Source organism: Poromitra crassiceps (assembly GCF_964638095.1).
Source record: "Poromitra crassiceps genome assembly, chromosome: 16".
Lineage (NCBI taxonomy): Eukaryota > Metazoa > Chordata > Actinopteri > Beryciformes > Melamphaidae > Poromitra > Poromitra crassiceps.
The window spans coordinates 40709645-40726116 of record NC_139645.1 but is presented as its reverse complement, the minus strand read 5'-3'; the positions used below and the strand labels follow the sequence as shown (position 1 = coordinate 40726116).

The 16472-nt window shown below is 44.6% G+C and overlaps 1 protein-coding gene across 1 annotated transcript in view; it reads left to right on the top strand.

The window, feature by feature from the left end:
• The window catches only part of LOC310791644 (uncharacterized protein), a 103669-nt gene that overhangs the window by 85599 nt on the left and 1598 nt on the right, over window positions 1–16472 (top strand). Inside the window, exons 13-14 of the mRNA XM_083653297.1 lie at window positions 4920–5069; window positions 8167–8213. Coding sequence (XP_083509423.1) covers window positions 4920–5069; window positions 8167–8213 — 197 coding nt within the window. The remainder of the gene's footprint in view (window positions 1–4919; window positions 5070–8166; window positions 8214–16472) is intronic.

Sequence of the window (16472 nt, the reverse complement as noted above, 5' to 3'; positions counted from 1 at the left end):
AAAAAAAAAAATATATATATATATATTATAGATGGGATCGTTAACGCCGTTAACGGCTGCGTTAACGCGAGACTCTTAACGCGCGATAAAAAAATTATCGCCGTTAATCTATTCTCAAAGTTGTCTGGTAGCAGGGTCCACTTACAGTATATTGAGCAGGCCATGATGATTATCACTTTAGAATGGAACAGTATGTAAGCGCGGACATTTATGTCTGCCTCCCCCATCCTGGCTGCTGTGGGGGGGCGTGAACAACCGAACCTGCTCTCTAGTCATCTTCCAGTGGCCTACACTACTGACCTGGCAGTCATCTGCTCTAAATAATGTGCATGCTTCAAAAACACGAGGCGGCGGCGTCTCTCTCTCTCTCCGTCTCCCTCTCTCTGTCTCTCTCTCTCTCTTTTGCTCTCTCCTCCGTCAGTCCATCGTTGTCGTGTGGCACCGTGTAGGCTATAGCACGAGTCGTGAGCCGATTTGCCCTCAAACGCTTCCAAACGCTCCCGATGCTCCGTGCCGGCTGTGCATGAGAGATGCAGCTAGCCGGGCTCTGGCATCATGCTCTCTCTCCTCCTCCCAGCCTCTCTGACGTGCGGGAGCCACACTCATGAATATTCATGAGTGATCCCGGTGATCTCATTCCAGGTAGTTCAGGATAGAACTTTGTCCAGATGAAGACAAACCAGGTGTGTAACTTGCTGGTTTCTTACCTTTAAATGCCTGGCTATTCAAATTGAATTGAATAAACAGAAACCTGTTCACAAGGACTTACTTCTAGTCATTATTTATGTTGCACACACATATTTTGAATGGCTTCGACAGACTTCAAATGACCCATTTTAATCTAGATTAATCTAGATTAATGACCAGGATTAATCTAGATTAATCTAGATTAAAAAAATTAATCTATTCCCATCTATAATGGGTTAGGGTTAGGGTTAGGGTTAGGGTTAGGGTTAGGGTTAGGGTTAGGGTTAGGGTTAACCCTAACCCTATTTACAGTGGCAGCAAGCTTCAGTTGGTGCTCTCAGCTGAAGGCCTTTCAGCTGCCAGCTGGCTGCCATGCAAAGAAGTGGACTTTGTTACACCATAATGGACATTAGAGAAACTAATCACCTATATTGTTTATTAAGAGGTTGAATGGGTTTAAGTAATTATGTTACTAGCACTTGAAAAAGTGCACAATTAAAATTGCACAATTATTGTTATAAGCACATTTATACAACAGGTAGTTCCGGCCGGGCAATTTGATTGGACAAGAGGGATCCTACCAGTGCCAATATTTCATGATAATGCACTAGCGCTTCACTCTGTGTAGATCACTCCGCTTCACAGCTGCCCTAATCAACAAAATGCTTCACAGCTGTAGAGTAGACAGTAGCAAAGTCAGGGGCGGACTGGGATCATAATTCAGGCTGGGCATTAGATACCAAGCAGGCCAGGCCGATACGGGCCGACGCGCGTGCCGGCGTCCGAAGGGCGGCGGCGAAAAATTTGGGGCGTTTGAAGCTCAATTTGGGCCGTTTGAAGCCCAATTTGGGCCGTTTGAAGCCAGATTTGGGTCGTTTAAAGCCAGATTTGGGCTGTTTGAAGCCCGATTTGGGCCGTTTGAAGCCCAATTTGGGCCGTTTGAAGCCCAATTTGGGCCAAGTCCAATTTTACAATGAGATGCACCCACTTTAAACCTGAATAAAGTAATAAAACCACTAGTAAACCAGTAGGCGGCGCCTGGCCTGCTGTTCAGTGAGTGGCCTGGCCTGGCCTGCAAAAAAAAGATTTTTTTTTTTTTTTTTTGGCAGGCCAGGCCAGGCCACCGGGCATTTGCCCGACGTGCCCGATTATGCAGTCCGCCACTGAGCAAAGTAGACAGCCTGCAGTTAATTAGGCTGATTAGGCTACAATTTCGGCAAAGCAGAAAGCTGAGGGAACTATTTTTGTTGGCGGAGGAATAAATAGAGAAATCATATATTTGCTCAGCTTTTTGTCATTTTTTTAATCAGCTTTGTTTAATAGAACTGTTGTATAAAAGCAATATCACACTCGAGGTCGTGCTGTTGTTGTCTAATATCGGCACTGCTGTGATTATCTACGACCAAATCACAGCAGTGCCGATATTAGCCAACAACCGCACTCCCTCTCGTGTGATATTGCTTAACTCATTCACCGCCAATGACGTCTTTGACGTGTTATCAGAAATAGCCCTCCCCGCCAAGGACGTGTTTGACGTGTTTTTGTTTTTATTACTGCAGGGCGTATTTCAAACACTTACCCAGCCTCTGACATAGTATCATGTCCCTAGCATCTAAGGCAACATGTGAACAAACACATACCGCAGCTGTTGTTTTGAAATTGAGCAAGAGGAAAAGCAGAAAACGGGTAACGCTTCCTTGTGCAGACAGGAGAAACGCCATTGAAACGCGCCTCGGCGCGCTGCACGAGCTGGAGTCGCCTTCCTCTGTGCCAGCCCGGAGAAAACGGGAGAAAGTAATCAAGAGATGTGTTTGATCATCGGAGGAATGAGGAAATGATCGATCAGTTTGCGAGGGCGGTGAGGACGTGTTGAATAGCCGAGGGGAAAACGGGAACGATTTCAGGGAGGATATGACAGGGAGACATGGACGAGGACGGGTGGACCAGAACGTAAACAAAATAAACACACAACAGCAAGGCACAAGGCAGAAGCGGCTGCGGCAGTCACAGCAGCCCGCTGTCCTTTCTCAAGAGCTATTCGGTTGGTTCATGAAATCGCTGGGCTGCGTGCCCTCCAGTGTTGCTCCTGGCCAATCCCAGCGCCACAGGGCGTGGTTATTGCTTATCCTATGTGGGGTTAGAAATCTAAAAGGGGGATCGTGTGTGTGTGTGTGTGTGTGTGTGTGTCTGTCTGTCTGTCTGTCTGTCTGTCTGTCTGTCTGCACACTCACTCACCGAGTAAACTGTATTGTTGAATGTAAAAAAAAAAGCACTTCATGTGTATATATATATATATATATATATATTTTTTTTTTGTCATTTGTGTCCTAACGAATAATATTTACATGTCTGATGTCAATACAGTTCAAAATAAAAGAATTGAGAGTGAGTTCTGCCTGAGATTGTGCCCTTTTACAAAAATTGCCTTTTCTCCTGTTTATTTTCTCAGGGAGAGCTTTTGGGTAGAAAACAGGGTGTATATAAATGGCTATAAGTAGAGTACAGAACATGCTAAAAGCTAACTTTTTTTTCCTGGTGAACCCAGAGACGTACATCTTCATTTTGAGGTATTGCAAATCACTCTGGTGCTAATAGATAATTTACTGTGGGTCTTGAAAGATGACCAACAATTATGAAAATCTTTGGCCTGTGCTAACTATTGGCAGTCCTAAACTGGCGGTGAATGAGTTAATTGTACATTAGATCCGAGGAAATGGCGGCCATCTTGGATTTAAGGTAAAATCTGACTTCCCCCCACATCTGAAAATAAACCTTATGGTATTCACTCACTATCTGATTTGTGAAACTTTTATCCCATTTGTGAAAAGCAAAATAATATGTGGTTTCATTGAGATTTCATAGTTTTTCCCCATCTAGACCACATAAAACCTCCACATAAGGTCCAGTTCAAAGTACATTACACTTAGACCTTTCAAATCTGGGCTAGATTACCAAGGGGACCCGGCCGACACCCTCACCAAGAAACACTTTGAGATTTGGGAAACTTTTATCCTATCTGTGAAAATGGAAAATGGAAGATTTCATTGTTTTTGCCCATCTAGACCGCATAAAACCAGGTCTAGTTCAAAGACCATTACACTTAGGCCTTTCAAATCTGGACTAGATTACCAAGGGCACCCTACACTCTCACCAAGAAATACTTTGAGATTTGTGAAAGTTTTATCAATGAGCACACTTGAACATTAGACTAGGGAGGAATGATGGCCATCTTGTATTTGAGGTCAAATCTGACTTCCTCCCACATCTGACAATAAACCTTATGGTATTGACTCACTACGTGAGAAATGTCATGCTTTTTATACAAGGAGTGCACAAGTGTTATAAGCACATTTGTACATTAGACCTGGGGGAATGGCAGCCATCTTGGGTTTGAGCTCAAATCTGACTTCCCTCCACATCTGACAATACACCTTATGCTATTCCCTGACTATGTGAGAAATTTCATGTTCCTTTCAAAAAGTCCACAATTCCTGTATTTTTGGGAGCTTATCCGCTTGCTCTACTATTTGAAACTCTGGCAGGGAATGATTTAACATCAGCAAGACAATCAGTTTTCTCTGTTAAAGGAGCAAAACTATGGAACAGTCTACCTACTGAGCTGAAAACACAACACGATTTTAATGTTTTTAACAGGGGTATTAAGTCATGGTTAAAAGAGAAACAACTGTGTTCTCACACTTAATACCCTTGTAGACCTCTGGTGGTACTCTGTGTATTATGTCTGTATTGTGTGTACATTGTGTGTACTGTATTGTATGTACATCCTTGAATATTTGTATGTATAGCTTTCCTCATGTGGTTTTATATTTGATTATGTTTCTTTTCGGGTATGTCCTCTGGGGTGTATTTTAGTGACTTTCTGTATAGTGACTTTCTAGTCAATACATTTGTATGTATAGCTTTACTCTTGTGGTTTTTTACATTTGATTTTGCTTCTTTTTGGGTATGTCCTCTTGGGTTGTGTTTTGGTGTAGGAGTCGCCTGCAGTGGACAGGTGTTGAAAATTACATCGCTATGAACACTTAACACTGTGTATCTGTGCATACATGTTACATCTCCAATGCTCTGTGATGTCCATATCAAATAAACTTAACCTAACCTATGTGTGTCTTCCTGTGTGTGTGTGTGTGTGTGTGTGTGTGTGTGTGTGTGTGTGTGTGTGTGTGTGTGTGTGTGTGTGCGTGCGTGCGTGCGTGCGTGCGTGCGTGCAGGCTGTCAGGCTGTCTGCTCACAGAGGTTGGCTGTGCTTCTCTGGCCTCAGCTCTCAGCTCCAACCCCTCCCATCTGAGAGAGCTGGACCTGAGCTACAATCATCCAGGAGCCTCAGTGAAGCTGTTGTCTGCTGGACAGTGGAGACTCAGGTATGGAGAGGGACCATCTGCTAGAAAGACTGAGAGTCACATACATTTTTTGCAGCTTTTGTAGGTTTTTTATAATTTTATACAGGCTGAGAATGGTAGATGTGTCTAAATAAGGGTAAATTGTAAAATGTATACATTTCCCAACACACTGGTAAATGTGGATAAACAAGCAACCCCTGCCTGGAGGTGTGAGTCAGCAGGGCTAAGCTGAGTGGGTCCAGCTGGACTAACTGGCACCAGGCAGGGCTGAGCTGAGTGGGTCCAGCTGGACTAACTGCACCAGGCAGGGCTGAGCTGAATGGGTCCAGCTGGACTAGCTGCACCAGGCAGGGCTGAGCTGAATGGGTCCAGCTGGACTAGCTGCACCAGGCAGGGCTGAGCTGAGTGGGTCCAGCTGGACTAGCTGCAGGCAGGGCTGAGCTGAGTGGAGCAAAATAGAAATTAGAAAAATGAATAGAAATTAAAATCAAGCTGTCAAGCTGAACACAATGTCAGCTAGTGTTGTCACGGTACTCGGTACTTGGACGGTACTACATTGCTACGGTACTGAACGGTACCTGTTTTTCATGGTACCGAGGGTACCGAATTTACTACTTAGTTTGCCACCATGGCTTGGCTTCATGGACCCAGCCACCAGCTAACGTTAGCCTGTCTGCCTGAGCAACACACATACATACAACACGCATACAGCCCCGCGCACTTCCGGGACTACGGTGTCCCCGAACGTCCACACGTAATCGCGAACAGTCATTCACAGCTTGTTGACACGAGCAGTGCGCACAGGCGGCGAAGAGAATGGCTAGTGGAACTACAGCAGGAGCGGCTGCTCCTATTCCAACAACTCAACTTGTTGAGAAGAAGAATGCAAAGAGTCACATTTGGAAATATCAGTCCCCAAAGCCCCATCTGCAAAAAGTGTGAAAGGGAGTTCCAAACCAAACAGGGTAACACATCCAATCTCGCCAAGCACCCAGACCTGTTCACAGAATCCAAGGTGGGTTAATTCTTTCAAACGGTGTAAAATAACACGTTTAACAACATATCAAATGGACCTTATCCTGTCACATTCGTTTTTGAGATAGCTGGCAATGCATTGTGTAACCAAAAAAATGTTTGGCTAACGTTAACGTAATAACGTTAACGTGTTTCGTAATGGAATCATCCTGGTACAGCGTTAGCTAGCATAGTGTAGCGCGTGTGCAATGCAATGTTTGTAATGGAATCATTATGGGACACGGCTAATAGCCGAACTTAGCAATAGTTCAACATGGCATCAAAATAAATACAAGCTTCTTTCGGGTGAAACATGTCCGTGAATTAAAACTAGCTACATAACATTGCTTGCACTCTACATGTGTGTATGTGTAGTTGTCTTTATCATCTCTTTATTTTAGTAAATCTCACTGACATTACTTTCCATTTAACAGTATGCGAGAGATGAAGATGAAGAGGAAGGCACAAGTCGCGGAGCCCAAAAGACCACCCATCAGACAATTCCTGATGTTTTTGAAAAGCAGAGGAAATATGACAAGAACTCACATGAAGCAAGAAAGTGTGATAGGGCATTGGCAGAATTCCTATGCATCGATCAAATACCAATATACACCGTTGAAAAAAAAGGATTCCAGCAATTCTGTGAAATAAATTAAATTATAATATTTAATATAATAATAAAATTAAATACTTGAGGGCTACATGCCACTGTCTGTACTCACTGCCATACAGAGTTGAATGTAAGAAGAAGTAAGCAGAAGCACATTGTTTTGTTTTAAAGTTGAAGGCTACATGCCATTTGTTAATTGGAAATGGTTGCATACTTTAATAAAGGAGAATATGTTCAAGAAATATCAGTCTGTTTTTTTTACCGTGGTACCGAAATTGGTACCGAGTACCGTGGAAATTCACTAGTACCGGTACCGACTACTGAATTATTGGTACCGTGACAACACTAATGTCAGCAGCCGACAACTTGTTTCCACAGGGAGAGCTGCTGGCCAGCATGGAGAAATAAGGCCAGTTTCCACAGGGTTTTCCACAGGGAGAGCTGCCGGACATAGTATATCAGAATCGGATCAGAACAGAAAAAATGTGGATCGCTGATCCCTACCTTTAACATCTTCTGGTCAAGGGCTGGTCAGAGTCAGCTGTTTGGCGTTCACTCAACATGAACATCTTATCATTTGATCAAACCGTGCCTCTGACCAGACAACAGAGAATGAGCTCCACGTCTGCATGTGATACATGATTCAGATACGTCACATGATTTAGCACATTATACAACAACAATAACACAATTGGATCTCTTTATAGGTAATCTCTGTTTATTCTGACAAAAACAAGCAAATAATAACAATATCCTCTGGTCAAGCGTGAAAATCTAACATTGCACTGACAGATCACCTTCAAATTCACCAGCCATTAACGTTAAATAGTAAATCATTGTATTGTGTATCAGCGTTTTGGCTGATATGTTATTGCAATGATCCCGGGTTAATGACTAAACTCATCAGCTATATGTACTTAACTTAGTTTAGACGTCTCAGAAGAGCATACGAGTAACAACTAATGAGCCACATGCAGATTAACGTTACAACACTTTAAACATAATATATGACAGCATTGTGCCTGTTGGGTCTCCATAACGTTAGCCTCCATGGTTTTCTTAATGCTGGCGCTGTCAAATTAATTTACACCTGGTTATCCACCTCAAATAGTGACAGAAGTTATGAAATAGTGTGTGAAAATTGTAAAAAATATACCGTGTTGGACAATGATTTCAGTCTCCACCTGAAGAGTCACAATGCATTATGGGGGAGATGAGTATATCGAGTAAACCCCCGGTCTGTGCGAATATCTCCAGTGTGAACACACTACCTCTTCAATTGGAGTATCAAAAGTACGCTGAGTAGAGCTATCCGAACAGGCCCATTGACTCTGATTCATAAAGTTGAAGCTGAGGAATATTATTGTTTGATGTTGAATGGAGGATATGAATCACAGCGTCTGGAAAATCCCTCCTATGGAAGGTTATGAAGGTTATTTGTTCATGATCAAAGAGATGATGCTGTCTGACTTTATTTACCCCCCTCCCCCACAGTGTGGACTATGATGCAGTGCGGTGGTTGAAACCAGGCCTGAGGAAGTGTAAGTGTGTATTTAGTTTGATTCAGTTTCTATTTAAATACAAAGCTCATGTGTGACATCAGTAGCCTGTACTACGAATGTTGTATAAGAAGATCCAGGATCTGTCCCTTGATCTGGTTTGTCTAAACCAGATCAGCGCGATTGTAGTTAACTTGTACTACGAACCTCGTTTGCCACTAGTTTAGTGGAACCAGGTTTTTCTAATCGAGCCTTGAGCTCGTGCACATAAAAAGGGCGTTCTCTCCGACGTCTGACCAATCACAACATGGAGACGCCAAACACGTCATCGGCTGCGTCTGGCAGCAGCAGCAGCAGCAGCAGAGCCGCATATTTCTCGCTTGAGGAGCAAACGCTCATATTCACGAAATATGAGGTTTTTAAACATCTAATAAAATCAAAGGGCAACACTGTTGCACATAATAAGTGGTGAAAGGAGTGCTGGCAAAAAATTGCAGATTGTCTAAATGCATAGGTTATTCAGCTTGCTTGATTTCGCCACCAAAGCGCCCCAGACACGCCTATTTCCTCATTGAATGAATCCGCAAATAAAAATCTGCGTTGGATATTATTAGTCTGTTCCCGAATGACTGTCTAAAAGGACCACTTTTATCCACACCAGTAATTTATTTGAAGAGCGGTTTCGTAGGCTATCTACAGCTCTCTATCTACAGTCTTTGTGCAATGTGTAATCTATCTCAGTCCAAAATCCGTATGTAGCCTATAGACCATTTAGGCTCAATGAATAATAATGATCTCATGATGTGTTTAGTCGCACTGATGGAATAATTCCTATAGGCTAATCAATAAAAAAAGAATGATAATAAAATAAAAAAATGCTTCTGAACTGAATTGACACGGTAAGTGCGGGCATAGATTTCATTTATAAAAATAGCCTATTTCGTGGTCACATATCTATAGGCTATTGTCAGCAGAGTCGCATATCTCCATATTTCATATAATGATGCTGGAAATATGAAGTTCAATCACATCATACAGGCCAAAAGCAACACAGTTGCAGCTGCAAAATGCAGGAGTAGCCTAGATATGAATCATCTTAATATGGGATCGCCTGTGTGCAGGCGATCCCATATTAAATTGCTTAGATGTAGTAGGCTATTCTAGCATGTAGGCTATGACCATTTCAATTCCAACCCAACGTCAGTCTCAGCTCCGTTGCGCACACGGCACCGTGCGCTTTGAAGACGTTTATGTAACCTTTTTATGCCGGTTTAGTGATATTTCTCCACTCACTATTCAGCTGCAATCGATCGGCGGGGTAAAACAACGTATCTAGGCTACTTGAGAGCACAAAAATGAATATATAAAAACATATTCCAAAGTGGTAAGTAGGGCTTCATTAAAATGTAGCCTGCAACAAGTGCAAGGCTTTAGTCCTTGATTAATTCAACATTACAATTCGTGCTCCTTCCTTGATGGGAAACTAGTCCAGAAAGGGGTTGGCCATTTTTCCAAACTGCTGATTCGATTGGTTCGTGGGCGGTGTATCTAAGGTCTAATCTTATCCTTGCAACTTAACCTGCTGCGGACCAGGTTAAGTGTGAAGCATAAGTTGCTATGGAAATATATGTCGGTAAGAAGTTAACTTGCTTTGTAGTACGGCTAAACCAGGTTTAAACCTGAAGTTACCTCGCTAAACCACTAATCTTGCTTTGTAGTACAGGCCCCTATTCATTCAAATCCTATTCTGAAACAAAATCTGTTATGATGAAATTTAAGAAATAAGTCAGTCTATTAATACCATAAAACTTCAATTAAAAGCCAAGTCCCATATAGACATCAGTCCCTTTTACTGGCCGGATGTCACTACACGTTTTTGAAAAATAAATGCCCGCCTCAGTATTTATTTATTTATTTATTTATTTATTTATTTATTTATTTATTTATTTATTTATTTATTTATTTATTTATTTATTTAACTTGCATTCAAACATCAGTCCCAGGTCAGATCACCACAGAGAGAAAAAAGTCCTGAAATTCAAGCGGTATTTTTATTTTCTTTTTGATGAACAAAAGTCAGAAGCAGCAGAGAGACATTTCTCCATTGATTCCAATAGAGAGAGAATGGTGACAAAATAAAGGTGATCTATGCAGTTTGGCTTTCAGCAATTTACTGTTAAGATTATTTAAGATGATGATCAGCATCATGTTAGTTGATAGTTGATTCACTTCACATTAAAACATGGTCAAAAGCAGCAAATAGGCTACGTTCCACACTTTGATTGAGCACATTGGCTTCATTCATCAAAATCCATTACGAGCTCACAGCAGCGTTTGACTGCGTTCCACTTGACTCACTTTCTTATTGTAGAATCTCCCATTCGTCTCCTCTGTCTCTCCTGCGCTCTTTTTAAAGAAAATCAAGGAAATCCACTTCCTTCCTCTTCAATCCATTCAGTCTTTCAGCTTATATAGGTGACTTGACTAAACCTCAACATATAGACAGTTTTCACAGAACTGTGTTGCTAGGAACAGTTTGAAACCTGTTTCCTGCCAGCTATTGTATTAGCAAACACTGTAACAGGAAGTATAGGGGCAATTTAGAATGTTTATGTTGTCTGTGTGGGTCAGGCTTTTTAAAGGCCGGCACCAAACCAAACCGTTAAGAGAGCCAGCTTGCCCCGTTAAAATATGTGACAATAGCGACCCCAACCCAACCTGGCAGCCTGCAAACTACAATCTAATTTAACTCTCGATTATAGGGAGGAGACTGGAGATGATGTGCATTGTCTACGCAAGCTACATTTCTAGGGTGGAGACTCTGGAGGCATTTTAATAATGCTAGCAATTCTAAGAGACTCTAGAGACGATGCGCCATGGGCGGAACATGTTGTGGGATTTGATTATGTCACGGTTTGTGTTACAAATCACTGATGATGTCACAATTTGCTAACACCACCCGCCCTAGACAATTTTAATTACTCTGGAGACAATGTGCCATGTGCTCAACATGTTCTGGGATTTATGATGTCACAATATGGGTCACAAATCAGTGATGATGTCACTGAGTAGCTCACACGCTCGATTTCTAGGGTGGAGACTCTGGAGACGATGCGCCATTCGGACGAGGCCTCAAATGTTACGGTCGCAAATGGATGTATATATTTTCATTAAGTAATTTTGGCATCGTTTGTTGTCTAGGGGTGAAACATACATCTTCCATGCTAACCATATTGCACACATCAATGGTATATCAGTTTGGGACTGGGAATTAGCATCCAGTGACTGTTAGAAAGGGAGGCATTCTTTTACCTGGACGGCCCACTGTCGACCTCGTAGCTGAACAACCCTCTCTCTGGGTCAGGCTCACTTGGCCTGGCGTCCAGGCATCGTTGGTCTGGAAACCAACGTGAACAGGCGAATCCGTAGATTCCAACGTGAACAGGCGAATCCGTTGATTCCAACGTGAACAGGCAAATCCGTAGATTCCAAAACAAATGGCATAATGCTAATTTGAATGAAATTGTGCAATGGATACTGTAATCTCCATGCGTAATGTGATGCGATCTCAACACCATCGCATCATACATCACATCAACACCATCGCATACCAATAACACTGTATTCTATAACTGTCACATCCTCGCTCTCTCTCTCACACACACACACACACACACAGAGGGGTGCAGCACAAATTAATGGGCGTTCCCAAGTCATCTGCTATTCTCCGTGATGCACAGAATGTCACTTGTGCTCGTGCAGCAACAGTGATTCATGCAGGATTAACTAAGAGGATGAATTAGTTAAATGATTCAAAGGTGTGGTGAGCTTGGTGAGGCCGTTAACATCCACACAACCAATCAGTGTTGCTTCTTTCATTCCCTCCAATTCATTTGTGTAAATGCCAGGTTGTCCGTGTGCATCAGACATATCCAAAACACAGCGGTCATTATAGATACATCTACCAATCGTTTGTAGGTTAATACAACAGGGCTTATTACATTGTAGCATATATATTTATATCATAACTCTGTTTAGGCTAAAGCATGTTGTGACTGCCTAATATTATGTCCACATTCTAACTGCACGCTTACTGTAATTAGAGGTTTCCTTCATCATAGGCTATAACATACACATGTAAACAATGTGTGTTTCTTTAAGGGATGTGTGAGAATTTAATTCTAGCCTATTTCAATATATCTAAATGGTCCACGTGTGGGGATCATCTTAATAGGCTATATCATGCATGCAGGGAAAGAGGTTACTTACTGTAGGCTATCAGCCAACACAAGTCATCTACTGTTATACACTACAGAGCTGCAACAATAGTCACAAATTATGTAATAAAATCATGACAAACAAATTATCATGTATCCCTCTCTCTCCCTCTCCCTCCCCCTCTCTCTCTCCCTCAGTCTCTCTCACCCTCTCTCTCCCTCAGTCTCTCTCTTCCTCTCCCTCAGTCTCCCTCCCTCAGTCTCTCTCTCCCTCTCTCTCTCTCCCTCAGTCTCTCTCTCCCTCTCCCTCAGTCTCTCTCCCTCAGTCTCTCTCCCTCAGTTGCTCTCGTCTCCCTCTTCCTCTCTCCACCTCCCTCTCCCTCAGTCTCTCTCCTCTTCCTCTCTCTCTCCCTCAGTCTCTCTCCTCTCTCTCTCTCTCCCTCAGTCTCTCTCCTCTTCCTCTCTCTCTCCCTCAGTCTCTCTCCTCTCTCTCTCTCTCCCTCAGTCTCTCTCCTCTTCCTCTCTCTCTCCCTCAGTCTCTCTCCTCTCTCTCTCTCTCCCTCAGTCTCTCTCCTCTTCCTCTCTCTCTCCCTCAGTCTCTCTCCTCTCTCTCTCTCTCCCTCAGTCTCTCTCCCTCTCCCTCAGTCTCTCTCCTCTCTCTCTCCCTCAGTCTCTCTCCCTCAGTCTCTCTCCTCTCTCTCTCCCTCAGTCTCTCTCCTCTCTCTCCCTCAGTCTCTCTCCCTCACTCTCTCTCCTCTCCCTCCCTCTCCCTCAATATCTCTCCCGCTCTCTCTCCCTCAGTCTCTCTCCCCCTCGCCTCTCTCTCCCTCAGTCTCCCTCCCACAGTCTCTCTCCCCCTCTCTCCCTCAGTCTACTTCTCTCTCTCTCTTCCTTAGTCTCTCTCCTTCAGTCTCTCCCCCCTCACCTCTCTCTCCCCCTCGCATCTCTCTCCCTAAGTCTCCTTCTCTCTGCCTAAGTCTGCCTCCCTCAGTCTCCTTCTCTCTCTCTCTCCCTCAGTGTCTCCCCCTCACCTCTCTCTCCCTCAGTCTCCCTCCCTCAGTCTCTCCCCCCCTCTCTCTCTCCCTCTCTCTCCCCCTCCCTCTCCCTCAGTTGCTCTCGTCTCCCTCTTCCTCTCCCTCAGTCTCCCCTCTCACCTCTCTCTCCCTCAGTCTCTCTCCCTCAGTCTCCCCTCTCTCTCCCTCAGTCTCTCTCCCCCTCTCTCTCACCTCTCCCTCAGTCTCTCTCCCCCTCTCTCTCATCTCTCCCTCAGTCTCTCTCCTCTCTCTCTCTCCCTCAGTTGCTCTCGTCTCCCTCTTCCTCTCGCTCAGTCTCCCTCCTCCTCTCTCTCTCCCTCAGTCTCCCCTCTCGCCTCTCTCTGCCTCAGTCTCTCTCTCTCCCTCAGTCTCCCCTCTCTCTCCCTCAGTCACTCTCTCCCTCAGTCTCTCTCCTCTCTCTCTCTCTCTCTCTCCCTCAGTCTCTCTCCTCTCTCTTTCTCTCCCTCAGTCTCTCTCCCTCTCCCTCAGTCTCTCTCCCTCAGTCTCTCTCCTCTCTCACTCTCTCCCTCAGTCTCCCCTCTCTCTCCCTCAGTATCTCTCCCTCAGTCTCTCTCCTCTCTCTCTCTCTCTCTCCCTCAGTCTCTCTCCCTCAGTCTCTCTCCCTCAGTATCTCTCCCTCAGTCTCTCTCCTCTCTCACTCTCTCCCTCAGTCTCCCCTCTCTCTCTTTCAGTATCTCTCCCTCAGTCTCTCTCCTCTCTCTCTCTCTCTCTCCCTCAGTCTCTCTCCCTCAGTATCTCCCCCTCAGTCTCTCTCCTCTCTCTCTCTCTCTCTCTCTCTCCCTCAGTCTCTCTCCCTCAGTCTCTCTCCCTCAGTCTCTCTCCCTCAGTATCTCTCCCTCAGTCTCTCTCCTTTCTCTCTCTCTCTCTCCCTCAGTCTCTCTCCCTCAGTCTCTCTCCCTCAGTCTCTCTCCCTCAGTATCTCTCCCTCAGTCTCTCTCCTCTCTCACTCTCTCCCTCAGTCTCCCCTCTCTCTCCCTCAGTCTCTCTCCCTCAGTATCTCTCCTCTCTCTCTCTCCCTCTCCCTCAGTCTCTCTCCCTCAGTATCTCTCCCTCAGTCTCTCTCACTCTCTCCCTCAGTCTCCCCTCTCTCTCCCTCAGTCTCTCTCCCTCAGTATCTCTCCTCTCTCTCTCTCCCTCTCCCTCAGTATCTCTCCCGCTCTCTCTGCCTCAGTCTCTCTCTCTCCCTCAGTCTCTCTCATACAGTGTGTGTGTGTGTGTGTGTGTGGGTGTGTGTGTGTGTGTGTGTGTGTGTGTGGAAAGACCAATATTTAAAGTTTGTAATGACACACACACATGCTCACACGCACACATACAGTACACACGCACGCAGGCATGCGCACACACACACACACATACAGTACACACGCACACACACACACATACAGTACACATGCACGCAGGCATGCGCACACACACACACACACATACAGCACGCACGCACACACACACACACACATACAGTACGTATGTGTGTGTGTGCACACATACAGTACACACACACGCATGCGCACACGCACACATACAGTACACACACATGCACACATACAGTACACACGCACGCATGCGCACACACACACACACACATACAGTACACACGCACGCATGCGCACACGCACATGCTCACATGCACACACACACACACAGTACACACGCACGCATGCGCACACGCACATGCTCACACGCACACACACACATACAGTACACACGCACGCATGCGCACTAGAGCTGGGCTCGGGCTGAATTTTCCTTACCGAACCCGACCGAGCCCGTCACATTATTAGCCGAGCCCGGCCCGGCCCGACAGGTGTCAATTGATAATCTGTCCGAGCCCGGCCCGAACCACCTCCCTGATTTTTTTTTCCCCTCGGAGCGCAGCGAGCGCATAATTCAATGAGTCTGTCCAGCCTATAAACAGCCCTATATAATCCCAAACCAAAATCAGTCCTCGTAATTCAAAGCAGTCAATGATTAATACGTAATGTACAAAGCAAAGCACCAAACAGCCTAATTTGTGCGTGCCGTGCACTGCCCACACAGTCCCACATCGCTGAAAGAAGTACTGCACGGTGAGCCGACACGCAGCTGACTCCGGGCAGAGCAGCAGAGTGCATGTCTGGGCGTGTTTCATTCGATGCCTTCAGGTGCTTTCATTAACGTAGTAAATTAGCTCAGGAGCTGATGATAGATATATTTGAAGGCAAAAACAAGTGACTGATTACGTGACCGAGCCCGGCCCGAGCCCGAACGCGACTTCAATGTTTCTGTCCGAACCCGGCCCGTAAGTCGGGCCGGGTTCGGGTTCCGAGTCCGACGGGCCGGGTAGCCCTGCTCTAATGCGCACACGCACATGCTCACACGCACACACACACATACAGTACACATGCACGCATGTGCACACGCACGCATGTGCACACGCACACGCACACAGACACATACAGTACACACGCCCGTTTGAGGGTTTTTTTTCCCCTTTTTTAGCCATATTTAGAGTAATATATCATTTTAAATCAACATTAGGATTATACTGTTGTGATGTCATTATTCAGTATATTCTCTTTCATGTCACCACCTGCTCAGCTCTCCTGTCAACATAATTGTAACTAACAAACACAAACTGTTTTAGCCAAATTCATATCAAAATGACACCTACAAACACAGGTACACAACCCAAGCCGTACACAACACACAAAGTCATCATCGATAATAAAAAAAACATACAGAGGGACATTTATTTATTCCTGATAGGAACGATTGAAAAATAAAATAAAATATATTATGTTGTTTTTAACTTTACACCACCTCTTTTTGTTACTTATTGGGTCATGAAACTGAAACCATGCATATAGCCACCTGCATACCTGACTTCGGGAGCTTGGCAATTGGCATCATGCATGATTAGCCAGTAGCATCCCAACGTGTCACACAGGTAACATTACTTAAGAGACAGACTAGACACTTACTTTCTTGGTTGTTGCTAAAAAATCTGTCAGTGTCACTCACTGTCTGTCGTTCACTCGCTCACTGTCTCG